Below are 15910 nucleotides of genomic sequence, written 5' to 3'. Positions count from 1 at the left end.
TAAGGCACCGTGCTGATGGGCATCTGGGTCATGTGATGTCTAAACGGTCCCCTCGAGGAACCGGGCAAAACCTTGTTGTGATTAGCCTTGCACTCGTACAGGTGGGTTGTGTGGGTGTTGACCTTTTACCACCTTCTAATTCCAATGGATAGAACCAGCAACCTTGCTGCTGGAGGAGGTGAGGGTGCAAGTCTGCATCCCACCGACTGAGGAGGAGGGGTGAGGGTGCATGTCTGCAACCCAACGACTCTGCAGTAGGAAGAGGCGGGGAATACTCATTTGTGCATAAAAATGCAACACGCCCTGGTGCAGGCAGTAGAGAAAGAGGTTGGTATGGGAAATGAGAGCCACTGAGCCAACCATTCCTGAGAAGGTAAGAGAAACCAAAAGTCTTCAGTCTGAGATTTCAACTCCTTCCCCCCGCACAAACTGCTGTATCTTAACAAGGAAGGACAAGTCAGTCATTCCTATCTACGCTCAAGGAGTGAGTATGTTTTAGATGGCTATTGTGAGAGAAACCATCCCGTCAGAGAGGTTATCTCGGGATGACATTGAAGATTAGGAAATTAGGATGACTTGTCATCCTAAGGAAGATAGACCTGATTCTCTCTGCGGATCACATGCCAAAAATACAAAAGGCTTCTTAACAAAAATAGAATTGGGAAGGATTTTGGTCTTCTTACTGGTATTTACACCTCAAAGAGGCTTTGCATTTCCTCTTTAACAAGAAAACTATTACTCATACCCTGTGATTGCAAAGTGTTTTCTGCCTATAGGCAGAGCTGCCAAGTTTTGAAAATCGAAAATTGTAGCAGCATTTTGCGGGGGGGGGGGGGGGCTGCCGCAGATTTAAACTGATGAATTATCAACAGTATAAAGAACAAAAACAATGACACTTAACAAGTTTCAAATATGATACAGAAAATATTAATATTTTTCACGGAATTTTTGGCAGTTTTTCCTTTTTTTCTGCGGGAGATTCAATGACTGGATCAGCGTCGCGATCTAAAAACCGATCCATCTTTACACCACGCAAATTTCAAAGAGCAATGTTTGTTGTGTAGAGATCGTCAGCACACGTGTAGAAGTTTGATTTGATTTTCTGAACTTACCGGCTTAGTTTTCATGCGCTGTTCTATTTTTTTTTTTTTTTTTTTTGCTTTCTTAAGATTCTACATTAAAGAAACAGAAAATCATTATTTTTGGACCCACTTTCGTAGCATCATAGATTGGTAGAAACTACGATTTTTTCGTAGCAGTAGACAGCTCTGCCTAATAGGTCTGAACACCTTAGTCATTATTTGCTTGAACCGTATTCCTATCAAGTGTTTGCTGAATTTTACTTAAGCTTTTGGTCTGTTTAAGACTTTTGTTAGGGGACTAGTACAATAGACCTCTGGTCGCAGTGCTTGGTTCAGTTGAACCCCCTTTTCATCTCATTTCATTCAAACTGCTGCTGTCATTTCGTCACTTTCCTTGAAATTAAAAAAAAAAATCCAATGAGAGCCCTACACACTACTTCGCTCAAACACTGCTTGCCCGCGGACTGATGCTATAAACAGACAGGAAAAAATCATGCGCGCAAAAGACTCAAGGCAAATTGTTAGGAAAATGCCTCCATTTTAGTTCTTGGAGAAATGCCTAGAAAGCTAAAAAGTTTTTTCAAATGATAGAACTTGTTTTTGCATTTAACGTTGTTAATTATTCCACTCTCCTGACCGGTGTACACGAATGTTTACCCCGTAGTGTCTAAAGAACAAACTGTGACTCATGTGTTTACCGGCGGATACTGTATGATGATGCAGGGTCATTCCATGTCAAATCATCCAGAGGTGGACACCCGAGGTTCTCAGATTTCGATGAAACTTTGCGAGTCTGTTCTACATATGGATATAAGAATAACAGGAAATTTTTATCTTAATATGACAATTTTTGAATGGCAGCACTTTAAAACTGTCCCAAACACTTGTTGTTAAGCAAAAATCACATATCCAGCAACCGTACATACATATACAGTTTTCACTATAAAAGAGTTATTTGTCGAGATAGAAAGTTATTTTTTTTTTTTTTTTTTTTTTGCGTTTTGATCGGTATTGTACTGTAAAGTCAAATTCATAATTACATTTCAGATTTAAATCAGTTAAAATAACTAAAAAAAAAATCTTTAAACAGCAAAATTGAGTTCAATTTTGGACACTGACTTGTGCTCAGAAAGTGCTAAATAGCATTTTTAGCCCTCCAAAACTTCAAAAACCCAATACATTCTCGGAAATTAGATTAAAAATGGTACAAACTTATGCAATAAAATTGGTGGGGTTTGGAGTTTTATTCAAGTTAGAGATGATCAAAAGTGTACTTTTGAAATGCACAAATATCAACCAAAAGTGTTCTCTACTAGATCCAAAATAAAACATATAAAATCAGGCATTCAGCAGCATCAGGGCATGTTAATTAGATAAATTAAAGTGAAGAAAAAAGATTAATATGAGCTTTTATTTGATAATATTTAGAACGACTGCTGAATTTGAGAACTCTCAACTTTTAAGGTTGGGCTTTAATCACACATGAAAAGAGCCAGTTTCTGGGGGGTGGGGGGGGGAGTGTATGCATTTATTAGCTCTTAGAGATGCCAGCTTCATGTTCATGAGTTTTAATCATGTTATGAATTAAAATCTTGAAATTATTTCACAACGGTTTTTTGGAAGTCTAAGCTCAAATCACCACACAAAATCTGATCAAAAGTTAAATTTATATTTTTATTTTAGTAATATACTTTAACTTGATCATCTCAAATTCTGAAATCAAAAACTCCTTTCAATTACGTCAGTTTACTTTTTTCTTTTGTTAAACAAGCAATATCAGTTTAACGTCACAATTATCAGTCTATCGTTCTGCAGGTGCCAAGTTATCCGTGCAATTATTTCACTTCAAATAATTTTCCCCCTAACCCACTGGTATTTTTTTGGGACCCTAAATAATTCTATTCATGAAAATGCCTGACATTAAATTCAAAAATCAGCTAAAAGTACATAGCACGTACTTTATTAGAAGATCTTTTTAGCTATTTTAACTGATTTAAATCTTAAATCTAATTATGAATTTGACCTTACAGTACAATACCACTCAAAACGCAAAAAAAAAACTCTATCTCAAAAAATAAATCTTTTATAGTGAAAACTGCATATGTATATGTATGGTTGCTGGAAATGGAAACTAATCATGGAAACTAAAAAATCTGAAACTTCACCATTCTTGGATTTCATCGTCTTTTATACTTTTTGTCAGAAAACGTTGAATTTTAACTAGCTTTCTAGCTTTTTTTACCCCAAGACAATTTTTGCGCTTTGTGCATATACTTATGCTAAAATATGCTACACGTACCGCACATTTTCCCTGAAAAAAGACAAAAAAAAAAGAACATTTCTTTTAAAAAAAAACGTTTTATTTTGGGGAGGGGGGGGTATTTAAAACCCCCAAAAAACCCTGGGTCTATGGGCTTTTTTTTAAAAAAAACGGGTTTTTGCCAACCCCGATCTGTAGGGATGCTAGTGATCGAGTGATATAACCTGGAAAATATTTGAAATTAAAATCGTAACATTTATGCCATCTTTGATGATGAAAAAGGTGCGGGGACGGACTTCGCCTCTGCCGTCTTACCACTGTATGGTGAAATTAGCACTGTCAGAGATATCATTTTCTTTTAACTGATGAAAGATGTTTCGGTATGATGTGAAGTTTTGAACATGATGGGATACAAACACATTGTTATGTGAAGTTGTTTCTGACTTTCAGACGATAAATAATATTAAATGCTTCCCTTCTTTCTGTTTTTATTTTACTTTTTATTCTGGTAAAATGCAATCTGTTCATAAAAAAATCGGTAACACTACTCATCCTCTTAATGATTTACTTACAATGATAAATTCTGGCAAAATATGGAGCCCATATTTCTTGTTCATTGCAATAGCGTTGAGAGCGTATGCGGATGGACCTTTTGGGGCAACAGTAGCGACATATTCTTCTTGATCCTCCCTGAAAATGAAAAAGATAATGTTTCATAGAAGTCAATACAGTAGAAGACCGTTATAACGCCGACCTGTATAACGCAATTCTCTATAAACCGCACTACATTTCAGGAGTAAACAATAGGTTTTGAAGTTTAAAAAATCCCTCTGTTTTGCTTTGGAAAAATAAAAATTGTAAGGCAAATTAAATTTTGAAAGTTTTTCATCTTTCCATCTTATTTCAAAGCTTATAAATTGAAAATTAGTACTACTAGTAAACAGAAAATACCAGATGACTCTTGAAAATGCAGCTGTTATGCAAACCATGAAGCCAGCAGAAGTGCAGGATTTTGATTGTGAAACATATTTATTTGTGAATAACTAATTGTAATATTGGTGCTTTACAGGGTTGGCAAGTTTTTGCCGGGGGCGGAAAAAACCGTGGAAAAAACCATGGTTTTTACCGCCCGGCAAAAATAGGTTTTTGCCAGTTTTTTGCCAAAGTGGCAAAAATATTTTGTGTTAACAACTTATGGACAGTTTTTTTTCCTTTTATATAAAAGTAAAAACATGAAAAGATTTTGATAAAATTTTAATTTAATTTTTTAAAACCTAAAAAAAATTAAGGTTTAACTTACTTTTAAAGTTATGGAGCATTTTTACTTCTAAATTTTTAAACATTAACATAAAATTTCAGTTTGTAACATTTAAGACAAATAATTAACTTACAATGAAAATGTAATTAGCTTGTTTATTATAGCATTTTTTACAGAAAATATCTATATGAAGTATACTTAATCAAGATGCAACTATAAAATAAAAGAAATAAAAGTAATTAAAAAGCAAAATACACATTTCTTTAAATTGAAATATCACTTAAATCATCATAGTCTATAACATCTTCATCAAAACCTATTTGTTGTTTAAGCATGGCATAGTAATAAACTAGTTTTGTGAGAGAAGCAACTGACAAATGGTTTCGTATTTTTGATTGTACAAAAGAAAAATTTGAGAAATATCTCTCTATTGCAGCAGAACTTGCAGGACACATTTAAAGAGTTGCGACTAGTGTGCAGAAATCTTTAGTTACTGTACTGCATGTAAATGTAGTATTTCTTTAGTGAGGAAAAGTTAATATTTTTCTGTATTGAAGTAAATATTCTGTTATTAATTAAATAGCTTAAAAATCTTAATGGGATAAAAAAAGTGATTAATAAAATATATGTATATGTATATAATTAGAAATCAATCTTTTTACTAATTTACTAAGCTTAAGTAAACCTTCTTTGTTTTAGCATTGGGGCAATTCCACAGAAAAGGGGAAAAGGTGGCAGAATTTTAAAATAATCTTTTTCTCACAATTTTGGTATCAATGGGAAGGTAATTATCTGAAGTGTATGGAAATAACAAAAAATATGCAACAAAAGCAAAATTAATTACAGTTCTGAAGCTTCAAATCAGGTTGTTATGATTATGTTCTTACGAGTAACTTTTTTTATACGACTTAAGAATGACTGTTTGATACTTGCATTGTCGCATTTTTCAAATATTCTCTCTAAAATATGCTTCTCAGAACTCTCTAGAAGAGTTATATACAAAAAAAAAATTGCAGTTTAGCGGTAAAACTTAATTTTTAGGGATTTTTTCATATAAGGCATTTTTGTAATTCTATGTCCAACACCAAATTGGCTGAAAGTTTATATTATGTAAAACTGAGTGGAGATTTTTACAAAATATTTTGTCTGCAAATAAAGATTTTATATGCAATCAAAAATAATCATTTAAATTAAATTTCAAAAAACTAGTTATGCTTAAATAAATGGTCAGAAAAATTTCTACGTCCGACACCAATATTTTCCTAACTGAAACTAGGTTTATAAGTATACTAAAATTCCTGGTTAAATTAAATGATTCACACATGCTATTCATGCCTAATTATGTATTTATATTTATATTTTACATAACATAAATTTAAAGAACATATACACAATATTTTGACTGGGGAAAATATCTAAAGATAAGAAATGAGTCTCATATGTTTATCAATAGCGCTTAAAGTAGTTAAGTAGTTATGTATAAAATTATGAATATTTAAGAAGCATTAGGGTTCTCAGTTCAAAAATAACACTCCTCCCTTCCCCAGTTTTCACTTAAAAACTCTCAGGTATTTTTGGTGAACTCACAACAACCCATGTTTGTGCTTAGAAATGCTCAGTTTCGTTTTCAACAATTTGTAACCAACATCCAAATTTCTTATTATTTGTTAATAAGTTAGATTTTTCTTCATTAAAATTCTACAAATCAATCTTCACTTCTTTTCACCCTAGAAATTGAGTTTTTTGTTGTTCACATAGAGATTGTAAAAAAAATAAAACAAACAAACTTGACAAAATGCGTCTAATCTCTCTTGTTCTCGTTATAGTATTTTCCTTATTTTATGAGTGAAGACTTAAAATACAAATTTCCTGGAATGGTATACAGATATTGATACATTAGGGGTGTCCATCTCCCCAAAAGCAATGAGATCATCCCTGCCCCCCCCCCCCCCAAATCCCTCAAGAACACCCAGAAGAATAATATTTTGTCAGAAAAACAAAGAAATGTCTTGAAAAACATACCTTGTAAACAAGTTCTATGACATAACTTGGGCCATGACCCCCCCCCTCCCTACATTCTTTTTGCATAAAATTTTTAGTTTCAAATTATTTCAATTTTCACAAAATTGATTTTTCACAAAAAATGGAGCCCTGGGAAAAATTCTGCACCAACTACTGTTATGCATATTTTCCCCTTTTTTATGCTTTAAAATACCATAATATATAATTCCATAAACAAATTAAGAGTTAAACAGCTTTTTAAGATGTTAATTTCATGTTTGATGTTGTCTGCTTTGCACATTCTACGTCCGACACCAAGGGAAAAAAAATTTTGTGCTATTTATCAGTGAATTAATTTAATGAAAAAGGAAAAATTATTCATATTTCAGCTTTACTTTTCAACATTCAAGTGGTCAAAAAATCTGAAAACAGTTCATTGAGCTGAAACTTGGGGTTTTTTCAACGTACGTCAATTTTCAGTTCCCCTTTCATCTACGTCCAACACCATGAGGTTTTTTATTTTTAATATTTATAGTTTGAATTTTTTTTCAGAAATTCTATAAGTTTTTATATTGTTCCTACATGAATAATTATTGAGAAAAAAAATTGGCTCAGTTCACCCATTTTTAACTCTAAAAAATATGAGCCTTTTATTGGTAAATTTCGTGCAAATTCTACGTCCGACACCGTGGAATTGCCCATTGAAGGAATTGGCTCATTCTGAAAATATTGCTTTAGCAAACATTTAAAATCTTAAGTTTTGCCATCCCAACATTTCTTTTTTATTTATTTTTCACCTTATAAATTAGAAGTAACATGGAGAGATAACTAAAATATTAAAGTGCATTATTTATATTACATTGTCACTATTTCTTGATTAACAATATAATCAGGGGTGATTGTGACTCCATAAAAAAAACCTGAACTTTTTTTCCAAGAAGAAAAAGTTTTTTGATGGGCATATATATACACATTACCTGTATGTACACATTATTTATATACATTATTATTTGCTGGGGCTAAAACTCGAAGTTTTAATTGGACTTAATTCGTCCATGTGCATGGAGGGAAGTAAATTCTTTTAATTTTTTAAAATTTTTCAAAGAATGTTTAATTTTCCTTCACTGTATCTGAATCCTTAAAAATTAATTATTCATTTACTAAAAGTGCATAAAGATTTCACAATTAAATAAGTTTGGGGCAAAAGGGGCAGCATGTATTATGATCACTGTGCAATAGGGCTGGGCGATATCCGAATTTTAATACCACGATATATCGCTCTCCAAATATCGATATCTTCAATACATATAGGTCGTTAAATTCATTTTATGGGGGAGGGGGGACTGCAAAGCCTATTACATAAGCATCAGCAACAGAGAAAAGCCATAGGCCATCTTGGTGAATAAATATTTTAGCAATTTATTCTAATATAGCTACAGCAAGGATTTTCGTGTGTTTGTGTCAGGGGGGGGGGGAATCATGAGGCAGATTATACCACAGAAACTTTTGGAGAAATGAATTTAGAAGAATTTAAGTCTGGGGGGGGGAGGGATGGGCACTCCTAGTTACATCATCTGCATATTAAGATATGCAACAGAGAAACGCTATTCGACATTTTGAAAAGAAAATATTATGAGGGAAAATATCAAGTAACCCTCCTTCCTCTTATTATCTAGCCTTTATACTATCTCCAAAGCCGGCTGTTCTTCAACAATTACCATAGAGATTGTAAAATATGACGGTAGCTTACGCTTTATACCAAACAAAACGTCTTCAATTTGGACTTTCGGCTTTTCATTAAACATCAACCTAAATTTTACAGAAGTGGGGTTTTCTGAAAATATAGGAGATTCGGTATTTTCGAAGAGGAAGATACCGGAAATCAAGATGAAAAAACCGAAAATCCGGTAAAATACCGGAACGCAATCACCCCTGTATAATGCTACTTTATTTGCAATTAGGATTTTGCAGTTTTTTCCATTTTTGCCGTTTTTTTCCATCTTTGCCATGGTTTTTTCCACTGTCCCGGCAAAAATACCTTTTTGCCCGCAAAAAACCCAACCCTGGTGCTTTAATACTCATTACAGATAAAACTCATTCTGAAGTGCTAATATATAGATATATACTGAATGTTAGTTTCAAAATTTGTGAAATGATCTATATAACGCAAAAACCTGTATAACGCAAAAGCTCTGGTCCCAAGGTGTGCGTTATAACGGTCTTCTACTGTCAGGGACGTAACTAGGTCATTTTCGAACAGGGGCAAGACCTCGTTTCGGCGCCCCCCCCCCCCCTTCCCCATAAAAAATATTTTTAAATTTTTATTTCAAAAATATAAATTTAAATTAGGCAGTGATAAAGGAGACCGCATACGTTGATCAGCCTATAAATACAACTTTTACGTAATTATAAGTTTTTATGCAGTTTTATCACTGAACTGCATTTTTTTAAATTTTGATAGGGATAAAAATCATTAAATAGTTTATTTATTATTTTACGTACGAATTTTTTCAAGGAAAAATATTTTGTATTTCCACAAAAGAATAATTAACAACTTGTTGTATAAATTTTTATTTTTACCAGGTGGCTTTGCCCCCTGCTCGCTGACCCTTACCAACCCCCAAAGGTTGCTTCGCAACCTTATTTGATTCCTGAAGATTTAAATCATTTGTCAGAAAGAATCAGATTAAAAAACAATCGAGTTCCGTTTCGAACAAAGTGAAAATTCCCTCTCCCTCCCATAGAAAATAGAATGTAAGTGAAGAGCTCATTTTTAGAACACAATGGCACTCCTATCTGAAAATATAAAAATAATTTGATAGAAAAAAAATATGCACAACCGAGATAAAACATTTAAAAAAAAATAAATAAAAATAGCTTTGAAGAGCATTTTTTCCGCGTTCGAAACTAACTTGCACAGCTAAAGGTGCGACAGAGGCTCCCGAGCATTGCAAAACGGCAGTTTTGTACGCTTGAAAAACTGCGTTTAAATTCGTGGTCTCTAGTAATATATTTTGCTCTTTAGCTCCGCACTGAGTCTAGGATTTTTCGCTAAAACTAAAACTCTAAAACTACTTTCTAATTTATTGATAAAATAGTTGCAAGCTTTAGTTGATGCCGAAAAACATTTTTGAAACATGAAATATTAAGGAATGTGAGAAATCTTTCATCAGTTTAATAGGCAATTTATGTGAAATTTTGGCTTAAAAAATTAATAACAAAAAAAAGCTAATTCGAAATTTAAATTAAACAACCTCAGGTGCAAATCCTCGGCGCTCGAAGTAATTTTGTATACAAAATTTGAAGGCTGTAGGGTGCTCTGAGGTCTACTCCTGGACGCATTTCGCCTCAGGCATCCTTTCAATTTCTTTGACGTTACTTTGCTTTAAATGTATGGAGATACGAATTTAAAATTACCACTTCAAATAAAAACAATAAACAGAAATGTTTTCAATTATTTATTTTTAAATCTTTTTACTATACTACTTTGAAGAAATTCATGAGAAAAATAACAGTGTTCAACAACATGTCGCAATAACCCTCCTATAAATAATAACCGATTATCGAGTGACCATTGTGTTTCAATAATGAAACTTGCACCACTTTCTCATGTGAAATTAATTGAATATTACTACTACTTAATACATTGACTTTAAGCCGACAACTTACAATAGCTCGAAACAAACAGATTATCAAATTTGAACATTAGCTTGAAAATTTTATATGCAACACATTTTAAATTATCACAATCTGTATAGTTAAATATTAATTATAACGAGCTATTTTTTTTAATATAAAATACGCTCGTCCCCACCTTTGGTATATAGTACATAACTGAAAAACATTTAATAGAAAAACAGATACCTAATGTGCTTGATATCAAAACTATTTCTATTAACCTTTTTTAAAAAACAAATCTTAAACGTATTAACATTATATGTTTTCAGGTTTTTTCCATTTACAGTACAACCTTATTCATCCGGACAAAATTGGACAAAAGGCAATTTGAATAAACAAAAATTCGGATAATACGAATAATAAGCAGTAATTAATTCGCAAGTAAGAAGACTTATCTCTTATTAGCAGCGAAAAACGATGCTTTGCAACAAAATTACATAGGATTGTTACTAGCAAATACTTTATCATTTATAGTTCAGCAGCAGTGGTGGTGGTATCCGACTGACATTCTAAATATGTTACGTTGTTTATTAGATGACTATAATTTATTGCACAACCTATATATAGCAGTTGTGTATTTAATCAAAATAAGCCAATATTTTGCACATTTTCGGTTTCGTTCTTACTATCATTAATTTAGAATTATCATTTTAGTGAATATACAGTAGAACCTCCCTTAAGGGACACCTCTATCTAAGGGACATTTTTTCTGGTCCCAGTCCCTTTGAATAGGGTCCTCCATGTATTTGACTCAAATTAAGGGACACTCTATTAAGGGACAGTCACAGAGAAAAAATAATTTTAAAAAATTATGTACAAGTGCATAAGAAAAAGTGAATTTACCGAAATGAAAGCTTCAATTTTCCTCTAAAAAATAATTGAGGAGAGTTTAACATTAATATATGTTAAAGAAACATGTATATATTGCAAAAGAAAGAAGTATATATTGTATTGCATGATTTGCCCACCGGGATATTTATTCAAGTAGGCTCAGGGGCAAAGGAGAGGGCACAGAAACTGACTAGCTTTTTATATAAAAATTGAAATGTTAACACTAATTGTAATTCACAATGTCTTTCTGGCATGGTATATTACATGACATGAAGAAAATTCATGCAATGAATTACTTCCAAATAGTTGCCTTATGCTGCAAAACTTTGGACTTAACAAATTTTTGACTTAATCATAATTAATGAAATAATAAAAACTTTTTCAAAAAAAATCAATAAGTTAATTTTATTTAATTGTGTAAGAAAAATGTAAAGTATTTAGTTTTAAGTGTTAATAGCTTAGGTTCATAACAAAATTATACTGAATTAACACACTGTATACATCAACTAAAATACCTACGAAGAAGAGACACCTCTATTTAAGGGACATAATGTCTTGTCCCATTAGTGTCCCTTTATTGAGAGGTTCTACTGTATTTTTTAACTCTACAAATACGATCCGGATAAGCCAGAGATATGTATAAGCGGGAGTCAGATAATCGAGGTTGCTACTGTAAATATAAATCAAAAGTGCCAAAGCAAAACTAGAGGTGTAAAAAATAGTCGAATTCCAACACATTAATTGAAGTAGATGATACAAGCATATCTAAAATATTGTGTGGGTGGCAAAAATATATCGAAACTTAAGTCTAAGATTTCCCATTTTAGCGCAATTTATCTTTAAAAAACCTCAGTATTTTCTAAAGCAAAATGGGCAGCCTCTTGCACTTTTAATTGAATCTCCGTCATCATAGTGCGAGATTTTTCTCCAAGAATGAGAAAAAATGTAAACTAAACTAGACCAAGGAAACGGTATAACGGTTTTCCCTTTGGCTAGTGGGGTAGACAAGCTCTCGTCATTTTAAATGAGATGAAGACATTATGTTGGCAGCTTTATGACGTTTAATTGTAGAAAAATGCCGTTTGACCATTTTCGCTGCTTTGTATTGGTGTGTACTTCCCATATCTTTGCTGCTATATTCTTCCTCCAAGAGGGAGGTTTTTTAAATAAGATATAACAAGTACTAGTCACTCTAAGAAACTACTTTCATGCTATTTACTGCGCCCTCCTAACTCTCTTTACCACTATTGATCCACATTAAACCACGCAAGCTTTCTGTCAGCGCCCGCACTGAGTTTTTTTTTTTGGACTTTAAATAATTTTTCCTTTTTTTTCACAAAAATTAATTTGAGCCTTTAATTGGTCATTTTAGCGCCCCTAAAATCTGGCGCCCGGGGCACGAGCCCCGTCTGCCCCCCTCTAGTTACGTCCCTGTCTACTGTATATGTGTTGTGCACCGGCGGCCACCTCCAAAAAACTAAATTTTTGGCGAAAGCCATTTTACTGTTACCTCAAGCATAATCGAGGTCAAAACTAAATCTCTTCGGTTTTTAGTGATATTAGGGAAGGGGGTTTGAAAATGTTTATGTAAATGGTGGTGGTATGTGGAGGAGGGTATTTACTCATATTTTCATTTTGGATTTGGACGCTTTTGCAACTCATTTTGGAGATGGCCGGTTTTGCTACTAATTTGAACTTAAAAATTGCTGTACCAAATTTTGATATTGGGGTTTTGGGGTACGATAAACATAACTCTCAAGAATAAGACAATATAACTTGAATAATCAAACAGACCAGAACAGCTGACCAGAATTTTTTAAGCATAATAAAATAACATAAAAAGTAAAATATCAACATTCAAGAACTCGAGTCTCATACTCTTGCAGCATTATCGTCTTCAACAGGCTCACACATTTCTTCCTGATGTTCTTCATAACTACTGTTTTCTCCCTCTTCGCCTATGATTCCATCATCTTGAGCAGATGATGCCATCAAGATAATCAAGCGCTCATCAGTCTCCCAGTTTGACCCAAAATGTTTGGTCAGTACTGATGGTTCTCATCCAACCAAGATCAGTGTAGTAGTCTCTCCCTGGCTTGTACACTGTTCTACTTTGCAAGAGAATGTCGTCAAATTCTGAAGACTGAACGAGGGTCTCAATTTTTTTAACTTCTCAATTTGGGCGAAAACACGATCTGAAGGAATGAATGAATAACCGGGAATGGGGAAAATGACTTCCACTTTTTTTAGATGTGTTGGGGCGTAACGAGTCATCCAGTATTGAAGCATGAACATCATTGTTGTGTTTTTGTTTTGGCCACCACAGCCGTCAGCTATACATCTGAGGACAGTGACTCCAGTGAGATCGGTATTCTGTAACCCACAAACTTTTCCATGATCGACAAAGCAACGCGCACCACTGACCAATATTGAACCCGACGACTATGAAGCACAGGGAAAGGTAAACAAACTGATGCAAGCTGAAAAGGTACATTCCAGATCTGTATCGGTCGCGCCATCTAGCGGATATGGACATGGCTGGTTTTGAAACTCACAGACGGAGAGGATTTGGCCGGGTTTGCAGCACATCATGATTTTCAAATGCATATTAATCGAGGATTTTGTCTGTTTTGCCAGTGCTATAAAATTGTTCTGAAATCAACAAGAAACTAGCCTTTTTCTGTAAATTTTCAAAATTTTCCAAAGGAAGGCCCTCGAAGACCCATGTTTCTCTTGGGAAATTCCCCCCAGGGCTGCTACTGATTTCCATTACTAAAAATAGTTGCTTTAGTAGTCTTTAATATGAAAAATAGTTGCCTAGTAGTCTTTAATATGAAAAATAGTTGCCAGATACACAAAATACCTGAGATCGTCTAAAACTGCATTTTTAACAGCCCTGGAACCAATTTCTCTATGGCTATTATACCTTCGATTAAATTCCTGTTGGTAAAACTTGGATCTAGTAATGTCACTCTCCTGTACAAGATGCTGAATGAATGTCTCTCTCTGTGTGCATTTAAAAATGCGTTTAAAAAAATTAAGGGGTAGTCAACTCACCCCCCCCCATCTCTTTTTGTTATCTCAAAGACCCTACTCAGCCCCCTCCAACCTCCAATATAAATTTCTGGATCAGCCATTGTCAGCAGGCACAAAACTTGGAAACATACAATAAGAGTAAAAAAAAAATCATTTCCACATGAAGTATTATTGCATCAATGATAACGAAAACTTCATGCCTCTCCCCTGGTTACGCCACCACTGTCACACACATACAAAGACCTACAAATTTTTGAAAACCTATTTTTTCACATGAAGTATTACGTGGATAAAGAAAATGTCGTGGCCCCCCTCCCTGACTATGCCACTGCTGTTACACATACACATAAAGACGAAAAGTACAAAAAAAAAAAAAAAAAATTTCCCAATGAAGTACTATATGGAGAATACACATTTTGTGTCCCCCATCCCTCCTGACTCTATGTCACTGCTGTCACACACACACACAAACTTTAAAAAAACGTCATTTTTACATGGAATATTACAACATCGATGACGAAAATTTCGGTGGGGCTACCCCCCCCCCTCTCTTCCTTGAATACGCCAGTGTGATTTTAGACCCACTTTCCCCTACCTGACTTCATTTAAGATGAGCTTGAAATACAACTTAAGGAGCCCCCAATTTCACACACCTCCACTTATTTCACCTCGCGACCGCCTTGAATGTATCAAACTTGTTTCATGTGACTATTTTTGTCACACGTTACAAGTTATATAAAATTGATAGTTAATAATAAAAATACAGACAATAATTATGTGCATGTAATTGTTTTATAAAAATATTAACCGATGCTTTACTTTTTACTCTCAGCTAATGAAAAAGAACTTTGAAAAAAAAAAATAGTGTCACACGTTACCGTCTTTTCGCCCCTTGGTGAAAAGAAAACAATTCAGGATTCAATTCTAAACACAAATTTTTGATTTACATACTTTGCAAAAGATGCATTTAATGAAAGTGTCCAGAATTAAATTCGGTTAAAATTGCTCATGACACGAGTGTTCAATCTCCCTAATAGTCTTCAGAACGTACAATGTAATAAAAAGTAAAATCGAAGTGCTACTATTAAAAAAAAAACGCGTATCTTAATTTACTTGATACACGGACCTGAAGCTGGAACGGCAGCATAAAATACTTATTTAAGATAAAACTTCGAAATGCACTCAACGGTTTTCCCTTTTCAACAATACCATGTGAAACGCAGGTAAAATAACAACTGTACGGCACTCGTTCCGTCGTTCCAGAACTTAGCTCCGGATCCTCCATTTCAAGAGGACTAATCTTGAATTGTATCCTCTCTCCAGCTCTCTTAAGAGAGAAGAGAGAGGTCTTGAAAAAAAAACAAAAATAGCAGAAATCAGTTGCTCCCGCTTCAGCGACTCGTATATTTATAAGTCTGGCCCTCACTAAGCCACGCCTTCTTTCAGAAAAGTCCATTTTCGTGGAAGAGTCCATTTGGTTGAGGCGGTTGAAGTTACCAATCTTCAACACTTCAACGTAGAAAAGCGGCGCTGCATATAGGATAGTGTTTAGAGTCCCTATATAGGGAACTCTTTGAACCATTACCTTTCCAATTATTTTTAGCGATATTCTTCCCTTTTTCTTCATATTTAATGGGGTTTTTTAGGATTTTGTTGTAAGGGGACTTTCAGATTTACAGCCGAAGTTTTGTCTGGGCGGAAAGCGAAAGCGAGTCGGAACATGACGTCACGCAAGCAATGGACCTTATTCACAGTTTGGCAACG

The 15910-nt window shown here is 33.9% G+C and overlaps 1 protein-coding gene across 1 annotated transcript in view; it reads right to left on the bottom strand.

Annotated features, from left to right (window-relative positions):
- Positions 1-15910, bottom strand: part of LOC129231403 (CD109 antigen-like) — a 311980-nt gene that overhangs the window by 62679 nt on the left and 233391 nt on the right. The window contains exon 18 of the mRNA XM_054865708.1: positions 3915-4032. Coding sequence (XP_054721683.1) covers positions 3915-4032 — 118 coding nt within the window. The remainder of the gene's footprint in view (positions 1-3914; positions 4033-15910) is intronic.

The sequence above is a fragment of the Uloborus diversus genome, chromosome 10, assembly GCF_026930045.1.
Source record: "Uloborus diversus isolate 005 chromosome 10, Udiv.v.3.1, whole genome shotgun sequence".
In the NCBI taxonomy this organism is placed as follows: domain Eukaryota; kingdom Metazoa; phylum Arthropoda; class Arachnida; order Araneae; family Uloboridae; genus Uloborus; species Uloborus diversus.
This window is presented reverse-complemented; position numbering and strand designations above follow the sequence as displayed.